General features: G+C 57.3%; 1 protein-coding gene across 1 annotated transcript; it reads right to left on the bottom strand.

Annotated features, from left to right (window-relative positions):
- Window positions 1-392: 392 nt before the first annotated feature.
- Window positions 393-17504, bottom strand: JAK3 (Janus kinase 3). The gene is made up of 24 exons (XM_039243421.1): window positions 17107-17504; window positions 14686-14878; window positions 14131-14254; window positions 13266-13377; window positions 12941-13086; window positions 12256-12550; window positions 11552-11674; window positions 11306-11463; window positions 10757-10868; window positions 10324-10510; window positions 9112-9239; window positions 8800-8931; window positions 7995-8079; window positions 7140-7267; window positions 6335-6467; window positions 6108-6259; window positions 5807-5957; window positions 4992-5131; window positions 4723-4912; window positions 4166-4290; window positions 3742-3914; window positions 3053-3170; window positions 2604-2714; window positions 393-1682 (listed from the first exon to the last, which is right to left on the bottom strand). The coding sequence occupies exons 2-24, from the start codon at window positions 14867-14869 to the stop codon at window positions 1575-1577; spliced, it is 3315 nt and encodes a 1104-aa protein (XP_039099352.1). The 5' UTR covers window positions 14870-14878; window positions 17107-17504; the 3' UTR covers window positions 393-1574.
- Between the last annotated feature and the right edge of the window lie 1639 nt (window positions 17505-19143).

Below are 19143 nucleotides of genomic sequence, written 5' to 3'. Positions count from 1 at the left end.
AAAGCAAATGGCTTTCCCTAGGCTAAGAGAGCCGGCGAGACAGACAAAGAAACAGACACTGTCTCTCTCCTGCCTGGTCTCTCTGAGTCTGTCTCTGTCTCTGTCTTTCTCTCTGCTACTCTTCATATCATCCAGCAGTCCTGACAGAGACTTGCTTGCCCCCCACTGATGTGAGACCCCCTCCTCACAGCCTAGCCCTCCCAACCCAACCTTGCCCTCTGACACTCCCCCCAGAGCACCCTGTTCTCTCCACCCACCAGGAGCCTGTAATCAGCTTTTCAGGACAGAGCCAAGGCCACCAGCTGGAGCTCTCCATCCCCAGCCCTAACCACATTCCTCCCCAGCTTACACCCTCCCATAACGCCCCCCACCCGAGTCCAGCAACTAAGCCAGTCTTTCCACTGAACTTTATTCACTCAATAAACAGTCCCAGAGTCCCCTTGGTGCCCACCACAGCCCAGCCCCCAGGGAGCCTCCAAGTCAGAGGAGGCTCTGTCCAGATCCATGTCTGGATCTGGACAGACTCCCCAGCCCCGGTGTCAGAGGGAAGCACAGGGCCGGTGAGAAGTGGTGGAGGCACGGCAGGGAAGGCTGCAGGGAGGGCATAGCTGGGGTTTTGAGAGATAAATAAGAGTTTTCCAGGGGAGCAAAAGTTGCAGAAAAGACTGCAGGCAGTCGAGAAGACGTGAGGGTTCCTTAGCCTGCACAAGACGCCTTCTCACGAGGCTCTAGAAGCTGACTGCACAGCTGGAGGCCAGCACCATTAATCTGCCCATTCTACAGGAGATAAACTGACCCCCAGAAAGGGGAGGCACCTTGGCCGCCATCACACAGCAAATAAGTGGCAGAACCGTGGGCTCTTCACCTCTGTACTCTGAGCCTCCTCACTCGCACCATGCTGTTCCCTCTGCCAAGAATACCTTTCCTTCTCTTAACTGCCGTGGAGCTCCTGTAAGTCTCCAGTGTCATCAACTGCGTGACCTTCTGGTCAGGACAGAAAGGGCCCCGGCGTGCAAATGAGCAAACATGAAGCCCTGAGACGCTCTGGTACAGTTAGGGTGGACTGTGACCCCAGCCCTCTCCTGGCCCCCAAAAGCAAGTTTCCAACCAGGGCCAGGGCAGCTGCTCTTGTCTGTGGCTTCCTCCAGCAAAGGAGGGAGGGGGACAGACGCCTGAGATCGTGTATTTAAAGCTATGCACCGTCTTCACTGAGACGGGAAGACAGGACCAAATCCTGAGACGGGAGGAAGATGCGCGGGGCTTCAGTTTGGTTCCTCAATTCCGGGGGGTGCACCTCACCCCCAAGGCATTTGTCTTGAATCTTTTCCAGTTCCTAAGGCCCCAAGACTGTCGTTGTCCCACAAGCCAGGGGTACCACTCCCCATGCAATGTCATTGCCCCATGGGGATCTCTGTGAAGCAGGAAGCCCAGAGATGGGCAACTTCTTGTCGGAGGTCACACAGCCAGTCCGCAAAGACCAGAACCCAGAGGTGTGCGTGCGGGAGAGATAAAAATGAAGTGCGCGGGGCTCTCCCTTCGGACAAGTGGGGAAGGCGTGAGTCTCACACGCTGCGCTATCCCCGGCTTCCGCTCCACAGTGCATCCAGCTGGGGGCCCAGGGCACTGAATGTTGGCCGGTCTTGCGGGTTCGGGGCCCAGCACAGCTTCATGAGCTCATGAACCTGACGAGGTAGGAGGAGACAACAGGGTCACAGGAGACTCCTATTCACAGTTTTACAATGTAAATTCGACTCCATCCCTCCTCTGCTCCAAAGCCTCCCATGTCTCCCTACAGAACTTAGAACAAAATCTCATCCCCTCTGCTGTCTCCCTCTATCACCTCCTCTCTTGTACCCAGTAGCCACATCTGCCCCCGTCTCGTTATTTGAATGCACCAAACTCATTCCTACCTCAGGGCCTTTGCACATGCTGTGTCCTCCACTGAGAATGCCCTTTCCCAGCTTTCCCCATGGGTGAGCTCCTCCTCTTCCTTCAGGATGACCCTCTCTAAGAGGCCCTCCCGGACAATCACCCACCCTCATTTCCCCCTGTTTGTCTCTTTCCAGACACTGATAACCACCAGAATGTTCTTGTTAGCCTCTGCTGGTTACTAAGAAGACAGGGTAGTATCTGTCCTGTCCCCTCCTGGGTCCCTGGCACTCAGCACAAAGCCCAGCACACAGTCAGCACTCAATAGACATTTGGGGCCTGGGCAGATTAATTTATGAATGACTAACCTCATGTCAGACACTTGCACAAAGTTGTGATGATAAACTGTAAGAGTCATTAATGTTTATGGAGCGCCTACTGTGTACAAGACTCTAAGCTGAGCACTGGAGAAGTGTTAACTGTTTGATCCTCCCCCACCTTATAAGGCATTGTTATTCCCATTTTGGAGACAGGTAAACTGAGGACCTGAGAGTATTTGTGACTTGACACACAGCAGCAGAACAGCAAAGCAGAAGCCAGAATCCCCTTCAGCTCCATGCCCCAGGGTATGCTCTCCGTCAAAAGACAACGGTGGGTGGGGAGACCAAAGGGGCCGGTTGGCTTGCTTAGGGAAATCTAGAGGGGGAAACTGAGGCAGGCCCTCCAGCGCTCACCTCACCAGGGCAGGCAGCAGGCGCGGGCAGCCTCTGACCCTCAGCCAGCAGCTCCAGGAGGCAGCAGAGGGCGGGGACATCTCGCTCACATCCCATCATCCGCAGAAACTCCTGGGGCCAAAGAGGAGCACCCGCAGTGGGGGAGGAGCCATCCGTGTTGGAGGAGGTGGGGGCGAGGGTTGGGGGAGCAGGGGGCAGCCATAGTGAAGGGAGGGAATCACCCGCGGTGGGGAGAGAGGCCCTCCGTAAGGGAGGAGGAAGGGCCATCTGTGATGGAGGGGGAGGGGGCTGCCAGTGGTAGGGGGAGGGGTCGGCCATAGGAGAGAGGTCCTCCCCATTAGAGGGGGCCTAGGTAACGCTGGGACCGGTGACTCGGAGCAAACGGCCAGGACGGGCCAGGACGCGACGGGGGAGAGGAGGGGACTGGGGATCCAGGGGCGCTGACTCACGGCCGAGGGGCTGCAATTCTTGCTGCCGTAGGTGAAAAGCTCGTACAGGACGACCCCGAAGCTCCAGACGTCAGACTGGCGCGAGAAGATGTTGTCGGAGAGGGACTCTGGGGCGTACCTGGAGGGGGGACAAGGAGGTCTTGGGGTGCGAGAGTGAGGCAGAGGACGGGCAAGGGGACAGCCCTGGGCGAGGGGAGCTCGTCAGTTGTCGATGCGGGGCTATGAGAAGGTCAGTCCCTGCGCCGGGGTCAGTTTCCCCTGCGTGTGGGGAGTGGGTATTCATTCATTCACGGACCCCATGGAGGGTCTGGGCGGGGTCAGGGGGAGGGCCGTGGCTCTAGGGGGAGGGGCCAGTGCGGAGGGGCGGAGCCGGGTGGGATCAGGCTGTGGGGAAGGGACTGCGCACAGGTAGGAAGGCGGTGGCCTGGGGGGCGCCCGGGACAGTGGGAGGGGCGGGGCCAGGACTGTGAAAGCAGGGGAGAGGCCAGGGGAGGGGGAAAAGTGGGCGGCCTGGGCGGAGTCACGGCAGGGCGAAGGCAGTAGGGGTAGGGGCGGGGCCCACGCCGAGGGGGCGGGGCTGTACTCTAGGAGGAGGAGCCAGGACTGTGGCAAGGGCGGGGCCACAAGGTGGGAACGCGCGGCGGGCCAGAGTGGTGGGGAGGAGTCGCAGGCCAGGGCGGGATCCCCACCAGAAGATGGGGCTCTGGCCGGGCTCGCGGACCACGTAGTAGTCTTTGTCGAGTGGCAGCAGCTTGGCAAGGCCGAAGTCGGCGATCTTGACGTGCGTCTCGCTCTCCACCAGGATGTTACGAGCCGCCAGGTCGCGGTGCACGCAGCGGCGGGAGCCCAGGTACTCCATGCCCTGCAGGCGACCATGAGGTACGGACCCCAGCATAAGCCGCAGGGGCCCCAAGCCCGACCCGGAATCCATCCCCAAACTCAACCCCGGACCCACCCTGCACTCCAGTCCCGACCTCAGCCGTGACTCAACAGCTCCTCCAACCAGACCTAGAACCCGAACTTCAACCCTCAGCCTTCTCCCGCGACTCCACGCAGACCCCCACCCAGGCTTAGCCACCTCAGGCCCCAGGTTCCCCGGGCACCGCCCCGCACCTTGCAGATCTGCGAGGCGTAGAGAAGCAGGCGGCTGGCGTCGAGGCGCGCGCGGTGTCGCTGCAGGAAGTCGCGCAGGCAGCCGCTGGGCAAGTACTCCATCACCAGCCGCAGGCTCTGGCGGCCTAGGTGAAGGGGGCGGGGGGCGGCAGGGAGGAGTCACCACAGGACCTTCTTCCTCCGCGTACGGAGTACGGCCCTGGGACCCTCCCAGCCTCGGGATTGCTTTCTTTAAAATGGGAACAGCAGCAATGACACTTATCATTGATTGCCCCCGGCTCTTGTGTACTTTCTACCACGTACACTGATTTCACTTAAACCTCACAAGGACCCATTTTTCAGGTGTGGAAACGGAAGCTCAGAGGGATTAAATCGCCTGCCCAAGGCCTCCCAGCTGCTAAGCCATAGCACTGGAATTCGAACCCGTGGTCCAAACTGGATACACGAGAGCGTCGGTGGCACCCCGCCTGGGGGTCCCAGACCACCCTAAAGTGTCCTGCGGGAGGATGAGGGTGTGCGATTTGAAGAGCACCGTTTGGGAGGAGGAGGTGGCTCACCCGGGCCATAGCTGACGCCGCGGTACTTGACGATGAAGTCGCTGTGGAGCGCTTTGAGGATCTGGATTTCCCGCTGGAAGTCCCTCTGCTGGTCTGGCCCGCTGTGCTGAAGCTGCTTCACAGCCACCAGGGCGCCCGTGTTGTCACCCATTGGGTCATAGCGGCACAGTTCCACGCTGCCAAAGTTGCCCTGGCGGGACGGCGGGGTTGGTGTCCGAGAGCACGGGTACTTCCCCCCGCCGCGCCCCCCCCTGCCCGGCCCACCTCACCTTGCCCAGCTGTGAGATGTACTTGAGATGTCTCTCCTCAAAAATTGTAGGGTCCTGGCACGCATAGAGCTGGGCGCCATTCCACAGCCCGTCACGGGGCGCCAAGGCACCAGGCGTGGGGTCTGAGAGGAGCTCATAATCTGCAGGGCACAGGTTGTTAAGTGACCGGCACATCAGGCCCTGGGTCTCGCTCCTAAGCTAACTTGCTGTGGGATTTCCATCCACCTGCTTACCCTCTCTGTGCATTATGGCAGGGCCACTGCAAGCCCAAGGGTACTTTGTGGGGGCTGGAAAGAGATGCCCGCTGGGTGAAAGCGGGCCCCTTAGGTTCTGTGCAAGCTGTGCAAATACCCACAACTCCGGAGACAGAAGGGCATTTCCCAGACTCCACTGCTGGGAGGCGTGGCTCATGGACAAGCTCAGGCTGATGGTAGAGAAGGGCTGGGTGCTCCTTCGGGCCTGGCCCATGGAAACCTAGCATGGGGACCCTCCACAGTCCCCCCCTTGTCTGCAGAGGATCCAACATGGGAAAGGTAGAGCCGCAGAGGGCGAGGTGCCTATTGCCCCTGACACTCTCATTGAATGAAAAGTAAATACCATCACATTCAATCTAGAGCTGAGGCGGTTGAGGTGGGGGAGGGGGGAAGCCTGTTTGTTACAGCAGCTGTTGAGGCTCATGTTGGTTGTTGCAGTCACCAACCACGCCAACCTTGCCAAGCACACAGGGCAGGCTCTGTATGCAAATCTCACTGTATCCTGCTCTGGGCCCAACACGACCTGCCGGCCCCGCCCACCCAGCCCCGCCCAGCGGCCACCTGAGGTGATGAGACTGTTCAGATCACGGATGATGGCGCGGAATGAGGGCCTCTGGCCTGGCTCGTAGACCATGCACTGTTGGATCAGTGTGGCCAGCTCCATCCACTTGGGGGCAGGAAGTTGCTGCCGTTCCTCATAAAACTGGAGCTTCTGAGGGTGGGAAGAGTGGCTGGTCGCGGCCAGTGCACCCTCAGGAGGGGCCCCTGCAGGCCAGCCCATCCTCCCCAAGCTGGGCCTCTCGTCCACCCTTTTGACAAACGGGGGAGGCGGGGCTCTAGAGGCCAACTTTGGTGCTCTGACCTTGGCAGGATCCAGGGCACTGATGGGCATCGGGATCCCGCTGAACACTTCCCAGACCGTGGCACCAAAACCCCACTTGTCAGCTTCCAAGCCAAGTGTCCGGGCCTCTTGGAGACACTCGGGGGCCACCCAGGGGATCCTGTCAGTGAGCACTGGGGAGAGGGGGTGGGGTCAGGGATCCGCTCCCTGGCCTCATGAGGCCCCACCCTCCACCCTTCCACACTTACTCTCCAGGCTCAGCACAGTGGGGCTAACGCCAGGGTCACTCAACTTGATGAAGGGCAGGTTCCCATCAGCCCCCTCCCGAGCCAAGAGCACCTTCCGGGCTGAGACATTGCCGTGGGGGAGACCTTTGTCTTCCTAAGGGGGGCCAGACACAGAGAAATGCCAGGGAGGGTTTGATGGATGAATGGTCCGGCTGGAGAACTACCACACATTCTGCAAAGCCCATGCGTTACTGCTCAGACCACTCCCCAGACTACTGGCAGCCCCTCCTGCCTTCTCTAGCTCACCTTCTATGCTGACATGTGTCCCTCCCCTTGTTAAATCCATGCTGTGGCTCCCCATTGCCTTTAGGGTAAAGTCAGAGGTTCTCAGGCTCACTCTCGCTATGAAGTTCTTCCACATCCCTACTCTGGTCTGCTGCCAACCAAACTGCCTGATGCACCCCAGGGCATGCAACACACTTTCTAAGCAGCAGACCTTTCTCCAGGCCATGCCCTTGGCCTGATGTGCCCTCCTTCTTTCCTCCTCTTGATAAGCTACTGGTCAACCTTCAAGGCTCAGCTCCAGCCCTCTTCTGGGAAGCCTTCCCTCTCTGGGGAGGCTTCCTCCTGCCCAGGCTCATTGTTCCCTGCTCCCCCGAGATCCACCAGTGACCAGCTGTTCTTCCCTTCCCCTGCTCTTACACCTCTGAGGCTGTTCCCTCAGTCGAAAATGCCCTCCCCTTGCCTCCTTGCCAAACTCCTATGCATACCACAGAGCCCATTCCCAATTCCCCCTCCATTCCGTGAATGGCAGAAGGGCGCTCACCAGATAGTTGAGGGCATAGGCCAGCTGTTTGATCACCTGCAGTTTCCAGCTGGCCGGCACCAGGTGGCCAGACTTGCGCAGATATGTATCCAGCGCTCCCAGACGCACAAATTCTTGCACCATGACACCTGGTGGCAGCAGGGAGGGGCGGGGCTGGGAGACAGGGCTGCGTCGGGGGTCCCTCGGTTCTGACTGTTCCCTCCATCCATACTCAGCTCTCTCCTCTTCCTTACTTCCCATAAGAGAACTATGCCCAGATGCCTGGAAGGCACTGAACACTCTCCATGCCTCACTTCTAGCCCTTTGCATATTCTCCCTGGAACAACCCCCTTCCTCCTCTTCCCTAATCCCCACTCACCCTTGCCTCCTCTGCTTAGACCTTCTGTTGGCCGACCCAGAATCACTGTCCAGCCTCCAAACTGGGCAAGTGGCCTCTGACCACCCCCAGGGCACTGCCCCCATCACACCTGGACATTTATCACCCTGTCCCGCCTGTCATGTTCCCTGCTAGGTGCCCAGCTCCTGGCTCATGCTGGACTCCCAATAAACAGCTGCTGAACTGATCTGATGGAACGGGAGCTCGGAGAGGTGACACGGCCCTTGCGAAGCTGCAGAGGGGGTACAGGGCCAAGTGAGCTTGGAACCCGGGCCTGTCTGACTTGAGAGAATCCTGGGGAGGGCGGGTATCAGTGGGAGCCTGGAGCTGTTTCCCAAAGAGTGACAACTGAGGTCCGGGCGATGGACCGTGGGGTCTGCGGTACCCCAGCCAGGGCCAGCTGCGGATGCTTATTGCTAATGCGACTCTTGACAGTCTTGGTGAGGAAGGGCAGGGATGGGGACGAGGGCGGCTCTCACTGTCTCCAGCCATGCACACGCCATGAAGCAACACGAGATGCTGATATGACACTTGGCTCATCAAACTCGCTGCTTCCAGAAATGACTGGGGAGAGGAGAAGGGAGAGAAGGCCTATGGGTTCCTCCCGTCCCCGGGTCAGACCAGGGACCCCAAACTTGCTGCTCGCAAATCTGCCTCAGGAACAGAGCTTGTCACGGGCCTCCTTTGACCTTGGAGTCCATCACTGGTATACACAGCACTCTGTATCATGGATTTCTGATGGGGGCTGGAAGTTCCTACTGTAATCTACCTCGGGCCTCTCACACAGAAGCATGACATTTGGGGATCAAGGAGGGCTCACGCCTTCCCTGGGTGACCCAGTCCCTGCTGATGCTTCCATCTACATCACTCTCCTCCTCTTTGCTCACTCCTCTCCATCCCACTGGCCACTTCACTGTTCCTTTTTTCTTTTTTTCCAGTTTTGTTTAAGTAATCTCTACATTCAGTATGGGGCTCAAACTTGTGACCCCAAGATCAAGAGTCATATGTTCTTCCAACTGAGCCAGCCAGGTGCCTCTCCTCACTGTTCCTCAACTATGCCAGACACGATCCTGCCTCAGGACCTTTGCACTGGCTCTTTCTCCTGTTTGGTGTCCTCTTTCGGTTTGCATCTAAATCCCCTGACCCTTCTGTATTTCGTGGTTTGGAGATGCTGCAGTGACAGTTCTGTGGTTTGAAGACCTGTGTGTATTTAAATTCCTCTGAATCCACAACACTGTCTCCAGCCCGTCCTGACCCCAAACTCTTGGTCCCCATCACACTTACCTCCATGCAGTTTTTGTGCTTGGCATCCATCACTTTGAGTAGCACCTCCGTCTCCCTGGGCTCCCCGTCCACAGCCTCATGGCGACAACCTCGGTAAATCTTGGTGAAGGACCCATGACCCAGGTTCTCATGCTGGAGAGCGAGGGGGCAATGGGAGAGGCTGGTAAGGGGGCTCCCGGTGGAATCCCAGCCCCATTTTACAGATAACAAGACAGAGGCACAAGGAGGTTATGTCACGTGCTTGAGGCCACACAGGAGAGGTGTAGATGGGATGGAATGCAGGCCCAGCCTCCACTTCCGGGGGCCCCTCACCCACTCCAGGCTGTCAGCAGGGATCTTGTGAAACGTCATCTGACTCAGCTGGCATTGGGCTTGGGGCTGGACAAGGGACGATGAGAGGGAGCTGCAACCTCTCCGCACCACAATCAGGTTGGACTTTTCTACGGGGAGGGGGTAGGGGTTGAAAACCAAAGGTCAGGGCGCCCGAGTGGTTCAGCCGGTTAAGCGTCCAACTTCGGCTCAGGTCATGATCTCGCGGTTCATGGGTTCAAGCCCCGCATCGGGCTCTGTGCTGACTGCCAGCTCAGAGCCTGGAGCCTGTTTCGGATTCTGTGTCTCCCTCTCTCTCTAACCCTCCCCTGCTCATGCTGCCTCTCTCTCTCTCTCTCAGAAGTAAATAAAACATTAAAAAAAAATTTAAAAAGAAATAAATAGGGGCGCCTGGGTGGCTTAGTCAGTTAAGCGTCCGACTTTCGCTTAGGTCATGATCTCGCAGTTCGTGGGTTCAAGCCCCGCGTTGGGCTCTGTGCTGACTGCCAGCTCGGAGCCTGGAGCCTGTTTCAGAGTCTGTGTCTCCCCCTCTCTCTGACCCTCCCCTGCTCACGCTGTCTCTCTCTCTCTCTCTCCTAGAAATAAATAAAAATATTTAAAAAAAAAGAAATATATAAAACATTAAAAATATTTTTAAAAGGAAGAAAGAAGACTCCAGAGGCCACCTGGGTGTTTCAGTGGGTTAAGTGTCTGACTCCAGCTCAGGTCATGATCACATGGTTCGTGAGTTCAAGCCTCATCAGTCTCTGTGCTATCCAGAGTGGAGCCTGCTTTGGCTCCTCTGCCCCCTCCCCGCCCACCCCCCACTTGCGCTCTATCTCTCTCTCAAAAATACATTGAAAACGCTTTTATAGAAAAAAATGAAAGGTGACTTCAGAAAGCCCCAGTGGGGAGCTGAGTCACCAATGAACAGGTGAGCCTATATGCCTCGAGCTGTCCCCTCCAAGGGGTTTGTCTGAGAGTGAAATTCACCCAGAGGAAGACGCAAGAGATGGACAGAGACTCTGCGCCAGTGAAATCTCTCCGATCCAGCCGCGTCTGGACCTAGTGGTGCCTGAAAGTAGCATTTATTCCACAAGCCAAGAAATCACCTCTTCTTCCCTAACCCATGTTGGCATGCAATCTCTGTCACTTGCCACACACAAGGCAGGGGCCCGGATGGCATGCTTGGCTCAGGGGAGAGGGCGAGCTCACCTTTGGGTCTGGGGGTGCAGCAGGAAGTGAGGTTCAGCGCGACCCCGTCCACATGCAGCCCACCATCCCAGCAGGCTGCCAAGAGCTCTCGAAGGCTGCTGTGGGGACGGCCAAGGCCAGCCAGGGAGAAGGTTCCCATGGGGTCGCACCGGATGAGGCAGCCCTTGTAATCAGGACCCAGGGGAGTCTGCAAGGAGGAGTGGCTGCTGAGTGAAAGTGGGCACCCCTCCCTCCCCCTCACTCCATCTCCCTGGAGCACCACAGGCTCACTCCAATCTCCAAGCCTTTGCATATGCTGTTCCCTCCCCTGGGAATGCCTATCCCCTCCTTTTCTTCAAGGGGCAAATACAGACTCTTCTTTCAGGTCTCAGCTTAAATGTCTTTTCCTCCAGGAAGCCCTCCCTGCCCACCTGGCTCCTCGTGGTGGACCGACCTGGACACAGACAGTGAGGAGGAAGCTGTCGAAATCCTGGGGGCTGCGGCGGAGAACATAGGAGCCGGGAAGGGAACCTCCAGTCTTGAGCTTGTTGATGGCAAAATCCAAGCTGTGGAGAAAGGTGGGAGGGAAAGACAGAGAGACAGAGAGATGGAGACAGAGAAACCAGGTGAGACTTCGGTTCTAATCTGGTCCCTCTGAAGCCCTGGGACCATTACCAGCTAACATTCCCTGTCTCCTTCCTATGTATAACATGAACCAAAAGTTGGAGCTTCTACTAGTGGATTAAAGGTGAGGCTACAGGTGGAGCCTGGTGCTATCTATCCTCAGGAATTGGGCCCCGGGCCCTGAGGAATCAGAGAGACGCAAGTCCCTGTCCTGGACAGCAGAAAGGAGACCCTAGCCTCACTGAGCGCCAGCCATGCACCTTGACCGCTTGTCCAAGGCTCCCAGGAGGGAAGGACACCGAGGCACCGAGAAGGGGCGAGGCCAAGATTCCAATCGAGTTCTAGCTGCGGAGGGTGGGCATGCGGGGCGGCCCCTTACGTGATGGGACCGTGGCACTGCTCAGCCACCTCCTGCAGCAGCCGCGGCGGCGCAACCTCCTTGCAGAAGAAGTGCCTGGAGTCGGAGGTCAGCCGGAAGTAGCCGTCCACGAGCGCCACGAAGGACAAGGCCGCAGGCAGCCCCGGGAACTCAGCCTCCTGTGAGGATCCGCGTCAGCACCCGAACGCCACGGCCCGCGTCCCCGCGGTCGGGGTAAGGGGGGAGAGGAGAGGGTCCACCACCCACCAGGATCTGGTTGTCTGTCCTGGTGACGGTGACCAGGCGGTGCTCCCCAGCCGGGCCAACACGAGGAGCCTGCTTGATGCTGATGTCTACAATTTCTGGAAAGTCACAGAAGGGCTGGAGGGCCTGGGAATGAGGGGGAGGGCTGAAGCTGGGGGGCGAGGTCCTTTCCCCTCGGAGCCCCCAATCCGTCTCGGAAGCCTGGACCCCACGAACCCACACCATAAGCCCCGACCCTCTCAGCCTTGCCCAGCCCCAGCCCCTTCCCACCTCGCCCCTGCCAAGCCCAGACCCCTTTTATCAATCACACCCCATTCAAACCCTCTCCAGCCCATCCCCAAAGTCTCCCACCCCACCTGTGCTAAACCTCATCTCCCTCTGTCGGCCGGTTCCCTCCCTGCGCCCCCTTTTAGCTCCACACCCCCATCTTCCAGGCTTGGTCCAGCCGGGGACCCCGCCCCCTCTCTTAGTCTTGACTCCTCCCCCTGACTCAAGTTAGCCCCGCCCCGATCCTGGCGCACCCAACCAGTCCCCGCCCCCTAAAGCCCCGCCCATTTTATTCCCGCCCACTCGCTCAGCCCCACCTCTCTCAGCGGGCCCCTCTCCGAGCTCCCCCAGTCTCTCCCCGCCTTAGCCACGCCCACCCTCCTGCCCCTCCTTCCTAGGCTCCGCCCCTGCCGTTGGTCCTGCCCATCAGCCGCCCACACCTCATCTCCTCCTGGACTCCAGTGGATGCCGCTGTCACCAGCCACTCGGAGCAGCCCCGGAGCATCCTGACCACCAGCAGCCCCGGGGAGGCTCACGAGGAAGGTCTCGGCGGCCCTGGCCGGGTCCAGCCTCTCCAGGTCCATGATGTACTTGGCCATGAGCGAGTGCCTGTCAGCCTGGCAGGCGGTCACGCGGCGCAGGGCCCGGCGCACAGTCCTCCGGATGCGCTTCCGCGTCACGAAGCTCAGGCCCTGGATCAGGTCGCGCAGATCGGGGGGCAGGCAGACCTTGTAGCTACGAGTGGGGGTAGCAAGTGGTCACTGTGGGGAGGGATCTCCGCAGGTACGGACAGGGACGCACGCAGATCCAACTTTAGTTGAGGGGCTGGAGAGTGGCCTCAGCTGGGGGGCACGAGGCACACACGGAGACTCTTAAGGACACACGTGAGGGAAGGACCTCAGCGTGGGGAAGGCCATTCGTGTCTTCAAGACAAGGACACACACAGTGTGCAGGAGGCAGGGCACTGGGGCCCCAGTAGGGGCTGGGGCTGGGTGGATGGGGTCCCGAGTCACATGGACACACTGTAGACCCGTGGGTGGGAAGCCTCACGGCAGCCTGGGCTGATGGACCCACGTTTTCTCACTCCCAGGTAGAGGCTGGGTACCATAGTCCGGAAGCCCTCACCTGACCGTCTTCAGCAGCTCCTCAGGCTGCCGGGCCTGCTCCCGGGCCATCCGAGCCAGGTCCAGCACCGCCAGGCTGAGATATTCACCCTGCTCCTTGAGACTGAGGCCCACGGCGAGGCGGCCGCTCACCAGGTCATTTCGGTGCTGAGGGGACCGGTCACAGCCCAACTGTGAGCCCTGATGTTGCCCTACGGACCCCCACCCTTGGGCTGACTCCCACCCCTGGGCTGCTTCAGAGAGAGTCAGCCAAAGCCACCCACCCAGGACCCTTGACGTTGCCCCGGGGACCCCACCCCTGGGCTGAGCCCCACGCAGATCCCTACCTGGGCAAAGAGGTGCTCCAGGACGGGCAGGTCAAGGATGGCACTGGCGAGGTCCTTCCGTAGCCCGAAGCGGTGGCACTTCTCCAACCCAAACCAGTTGGGGAAGTAAAAGCTGTTGGGGAAGGAGAGACGCCTAGAGTAGGAGTATCGAGAGGTAGAGGACTGTGCCAAGACCTCAGAACCCAGGTCATGCCATCGACTTGCCATATGCCCTTGGGCAAGCCACTCACACTCCCTGGCCTCAGTTCTTCGTCTGTGAAATGAGCAGTGATCACATCCTCCCTGGGGCACTCACCAGGAAGTGCAGGGAGATGACAAGGTAGTAGGGTCACTGTTGTTTTCTTTTTTTCTTTTTTAAATGTTTCTTTATTTTTGAAGGAAAAAGAGACAAAGCATAAGCAGGGAAGGGACAGAGAAAGACGGAGACGCAGAATCCAAAGCGGGTTCCAGGCTCTGAGTTGTCAGCACAGAGCCCGACGTGGAGCTCGAACTCACTAGCCATGAGACCGTTGCCTGAGCCGAAGACGGACACTTAACTGACTGAGCCCCCCCGGGCGCCCCTGATCACTGTTGCTTTAAACACCTCATGCTCTTGGGGGACCTGAGTGGCCCTGATTTCGGCTCAGGTCGTGATCTCACAGTTCATGAGATGGAGTCTTGCACTGAGCCTTGCGCTGACAGCACAGAGCATGCTTGGGATTCTCTCTCTCTCCCTCTCTCGGCCCCTTCCCTGCTTATACTCTCTCTCTTTCAAAATAAATAAGTAAACATAAACAACAACAAACTCCCTATACCCTCAACAAAAGGCACCCCCTCTTAGTGATTTAACCCACCCTTGCGGGGGTTGGGGTGACGTGTTTCCTACCGGAGCCTGTAGACCAGGACTTGGGTGCCTGCATCCTCCGCGGAGAAGATGTGGCTCGGGGGGTACCAGTAGGACAGATCCTCCGTGGCCAGAGCAAAGAGGGAGTGGTACACGGGCAGGATGCCTGAGGGGATGCCCCCCATCAGCACCCTCCTGTTTCCCCCTCTATCCCCTGCAGGACTGGCATGGTTACACAACCCCATGCAGCCCTACAGGGCTCTTTCCCACCTGCAGCTCCAACACTGTGTCCCACCCCTGCCCACACACACTCCAGAGCTCCCTATTGCCCTTAGGAGAGAATGCACACCCAACCTCCTGCCTGCCCCTCTCCCCAGAGTGTCTCCTTCCACTGTACACTTTGCCTCAAGGCAGGACCCACTTTTTCCCCTCAGGTGCCTCTGAGTCTTTGCATAGCCCTTCCCTGTGCGCCTTCCTCCATTTCCAAGCTCTTACTCATCCCTCAAAGCCCCAGCTCCAAGGCTGACTCCACGTGGCAGCTATCCCAGCTCCCAATCTGTCTCTCTGTTTGGGCCCCCCTTCTAAGGACCTACTCACCACTGGCCTTAGCAGCCCAGACACATAGCTCTTCAGCTGAATGGTCCCCAAAGGAGAAGGATAGGCGCTGTGGGGGTCCGGGGCCCCGAGGGGGCAGCAGCACGTGCAGGGCACCAGCCTCTGAAGACGAGAGGCTGCAGGAACGCTGAGGGATCAGGGGCGTCTCCTCACTGGGAGGCGCCATAGGTGTAGCCTGTCAGGACACAGAGAGAGGCAGCCACTCAGTTCTGACCGGAGGGAACAAGACGACAGACTTCTTGGGGTGTGGGGGAGACAGAGATGCTGCTGGGTGAGGTAGGGTTGAAGCTGGTGAAAGAGAGAGAGAAACAGAGACACACAAGAGAGAACAAGAAAGACAGCGGGGGAGAAAGAGAGGTGGGGAGCTGAGTGAGCAAGGTGGGTGAGGGGTCATAGATCCCCAGCTAAGGGCTATGCTGGGGGCTGGAAGATACTCTACACCCTATGAATTATTATTATTATTATTATTATTATTATTATTATTTAGCATAGTTGACACACATAATATGTCTGACTTCTTGTCAGTGTCCAGGGCAGACATCTCCAGTCAATCTAGAGTCTCCACATATACCCTACGGCCAAGTCCCTGCCCCAGGCAGGCATGAGCAATCAATCACAGATGTACAGATTTGCTGACCAGGAAACTGATGGATACTGGTTTGTGCATATGCAGATTTAAAGGGAGAGGAGTAGGGGCGCCTGGGTGGCTTAGTCGGTTAAGCGTCCGACTTTCCCTTGGGTCATGATCTCACGGTTCGTGGGTTCGAGCCCCGCGTCGGGCTCTGTGCTGACAGCCAGCTCAGAGCCTGGAGCCTGTTTCAGAGTCTGTGATTCCCTCTCTCTCTGACCCTCCCCTGCTCATGCTGTCTCTATCTCTCTCCTAGAAATAAATAAAACATTTAAAAAATTTAAAAAAAAATAAATAAAGGGAGAGGAGCAGACCATCACTTCCTATGGATCTAGGAGACCCAAGCACTTCTGGGGCTGGGGCTGGAAAAGTTTGCATCTGATGCAATGCTTTCTGGCATGCATCAGACCCAGACTGGTGACTTGGTCAATAGCGACCTCTGTCTTGCCTGCCCGCCATGGCCACATCTCTGTCCCTTTTATCACTCCCACTATTCCTCCCTGGAATGGGCCTGGGAGGCAACTGCCCCTCATCCCTTATTCCCAGAGCTCAGGACCCCTGGTTAGGCAGAGCAAATGGCTGGGCTTTGAGCCCTGTGGGGAAAGGGGAATAGATGGACAAGATCCATTTACATTATTGACCCGAATAAAGGAGACACAAAGAGAGTATTGGGTAAAAAAAAAAAAAAAAAAAAAAGAATAAAAGAAAAAAAACTATGTTCCAGAATAATAGTAGGAGATGGGGTGGGGGGCAGCATTAATGAGGTTTTAATACACCCAGCGTATAAGCCTAGAGCTGGAATAGGCGAAGACCCTAGGCACTGGGTTCAAATCCCAACCCCACCCTATCCAAGCTTTGTGACCTTGCCAGGGCTCTTATTGCTAGACTCTACGTTCTCAGCTATGAAATGGGCTGACTCCCCACCTGCCTTGATTTGCTGAGCTGAGACCCCAAGTAACAACATTTTTAATTCTCACTAACTGGTATCATCCTTGGCAGCATGCCAGGGAGCCCTTAACCAGAGTCAGCTAAACCAGACAGGAAGGTCCCAGGGCAGGGTGGTTTAGCGGTTCCTGTGGGGGAGGGAGGGCCCGAGGGGGAGAGATCTTTCCCCGAGGAACACCTCAGGGTCTCCAGCTCCCAGACCTGGAATCCGGACATTCCCAGGCCCGGGAGCCCTGGGGCCCCAGTCACTCCCCACAGAGGTGATCGCTTCCTAGTTCTAACAGCGCACTTCATCATGGTCTTGGCACTTTCCTGTAAACAGAATCACGTCGTGTATCTTCTGTTTCAAAGAAATCTTAAAGATATATATATATATACATTTTAAATCTTGAAGGTTAAAAAAAAGAAAAAGCCAGAGGTGGTGCTCAGGACCCTGAAAAATGCCCTTATTTTAACTCCAAAAGGCCCATGTCCCCCCGCCCCGCCCCCCGCAGTTGGTTGGTCACCCTATGCTCTGGCCTGGGGCCTGGGAGAGTGGAGGCTGGGAACTGTCCCCCCCCCCCCATCCCTCAGGACCCATGAACTCCAGGCTCACGGCACAGTGATTCATTCAGGTCGAGAGAGCTGGGAATTTGGGGTGTCATTTTATGCCAAACAAAGCTGAGGCCCAGAGAGGAGAGAGCTGTATCAGAAGCCACAGAGCCAGCCCCCCCAGCCCGCCTCTGTCTGGCGGCTTTCCTCACAGGCCTTGCCTTTGTCCCTAGCCACAGCCACTCACACACTCCCCCCTTGCCCCCACCCCAGAGCCGTGTGGCTCTGCCAGCTCTTACCTGGCAGCAGGGGACCCTGGGCCAAGGACTGCAGGCAGAGCGGGAGGCAGCAGGAGGAAAGTCCCACTGGGCTCCTTCCTGTGTGGGCCCCTCGGCTTCCTGAGCTGCTGTCACTTACTGAAAGTCATGGCCATGTGGGGGATGGGGACGGAGAGGCAAGAGGGCCCAGCCAGGGAGGGGCGGAAAGTTCCAGAAGCCTGCACAACAGCGGCCCTCCTCAGACTGCTGGAGACCCTAGACCTAAAGGAAGGAGCGACAAGCGCAGAGAAGGGCCCCCGTCACAGAGAGCTTCTCAGCAGGCTCCCGATTCACTCACCATGGAGCCCTGGAAATGCCCCAGCTCCTAGGGCCTCAGTTTACCCATCTGTAGCATATCTGGGTGGGGTGACCAGCAGAACTAATTCTGCACCCAGGAAAGGGAACTGGGCTGGATCTGCACCCAGGAAGGAAACAGGGAAGTTGCCCCAGATGAATGTCAAGTTCTTCTTCAGGGTATTTTTCCCATGAGACCCTGGGAGGAATCACGGGGCCCCTTCTGTGCACCGTGCTCTCCACACAGCCCTAGAAACAGCGGGAACCAGGCCTGACCAGGCCTGCCTTCAGGTCACCTCACCCTAGGCTCCGTCAGGAAGACAATTACTGAGTGATTATAGACAGCAAAGAAAACCAGGGTGGGGCGCCTGAGTGGTTCAGACTGTTAAGCATCATTGAAAGGAAGTTTTCGGCTCAAGTCACGAACTCTCCTTTTGTGAGTTCAGTCGGTTTGGGCTCTGTGTTGACAGTGCAAAGACTGCTTGGAATTCTCTCTCCCTCCCTCTCTGCCCCTCCCCCCCAGATCTGCTCTCTGTGTCTCTCCCTCAAAATAAAGAAACTTACAAAATTAAAAAAGAGTGCTTGGGTGGCTTAGCCAGTTAAGCGTCCGACTTTCGCTTAGGTCATTATCTCATGGTTCTTGGGTTCGAGCCCTTTGTCGGGCTCTGTGCTGACTGCCAGCTCAGAGCCTGGAGCCTGTTTCAGTCTGTGACTCCCTCTCTCTCTGACCCTCCCCTGCTCACGCTGTCTCTCTCTCTCTCCTAGAAATAAATAAAACATTTTAAAAAAAATTAAAAAAGAAACCCAGGGTGATAAGATAGTCACAGGGCAGGACTGGGGGCAGGAGATGCCTTCTGTGTAGAGGCCGTGATTAGTTGAGCTGGGATGTGAGGCAGGACAAGGAAAGAGCGGTGGGGGCTGCCGGAAGTGCAAAGGCCCTGAGGTAGAATGAGGTGAGAAGTGTGAGGAACAGAGAGGAGGCAGGAGTGGCAGGAAGAGGTAAGAATGGAGGGGGAAACACAGTGGTGACCAAGGGGCAGGTCTGACTTATCTTTTTTTTTTTTTTAAATGCCCGTGAAGCTTCCCTGAGTGCAAAAGTCAGGAGGTTAGGGCAGCATCCTTGGGGAGACCTAGCCCAGAAAATAGAGTTTTGAGGATAGATTTTAGAGGACTTTTTCGTCTCTCTAATTCCATCACATGTCCTGGCACAAAAATGGCTTTGGAATGGATGTACTGTGTTGACTTTAGTTCAATCACCCACAGACACTTATGGGGAAACCTCTTGTGTGTCGGGCACTGGGGACACCTCGGGGGACAGGATAGCCCCAGTGTCTGCCCAGTGGAGCTGACGATCTAGTGGGGGAGACGATACTGAACAGCTACGCAGTAATTGTTTCGGTGGCCCCCGGGGGCTGGGCTGCTAGGAAACACCCTGAGTCTGGGAGGGCTTCGTGGAAGAAATGACTTTGATACTGAAATCCAAGGACAAGTGGGATTAGACCAAAGAGTGATCTGGAAGTGTGGGGAGTTGGCGCGGAGGGAAGAGCCCTGGCAAAGGCCAGATCACGGTGTTTCTGAGAAGGGCAGGGTGTCAAGGACAGACTTGCTTGGAAGTTAGGGCCCTGTGGATGGAGGAAGGAGCAGGAGTATGACCTTAGGGCAGCAGGAGCCCTAGCAGGCTAGTGGCAGGAAGTGCTGCTAAGGGGCTTAGCTCGGGCGTTTTGC

This window comes from Hyaena hyaena, unplaced genomic scaffold (genome assembly GCF_003009895.1).
Source record: "Hyaena hyaena isolate Hyena2069 unplaced genomic scaffold, ASM300989v1 scaffold_227, whole genome shotgun sequence".
NCBI lineage: Eukaryota > Metazoa > Chordata > Mammalia > Carnivora > Hyaenidae > Hyaena > Hyaena hyaena.
This window is presented reverse-complemented; position numbering and strand designations above follow the sequence as displayed.

Bases quoted from the DNA above. Each gene is read 5' to 3' on its own strand.
- JAK3 (XM_039243421.1), bottom strand. From the start codon at position 14,869: ATGGCGCCTCCCAGTGAGGAGACGCCCCTGATCCCTCAGCGTTCCTGC. The intron at 11,675-12,255 runs GTGTGGGCGGCT...CCTCATTCCCAG, and splicing joins GGAGTCCAGGAGGAGATGAG to GCCCTCCAGCCCTTCTGTGA. The intron at 6,260-6,334 runs GTAAGTGTGGAA...CCCTCTCCCCAG, and splicing joins CACTGTGCTGAGCCTGGAGA to TGCTCACTGACAGGATCCCC.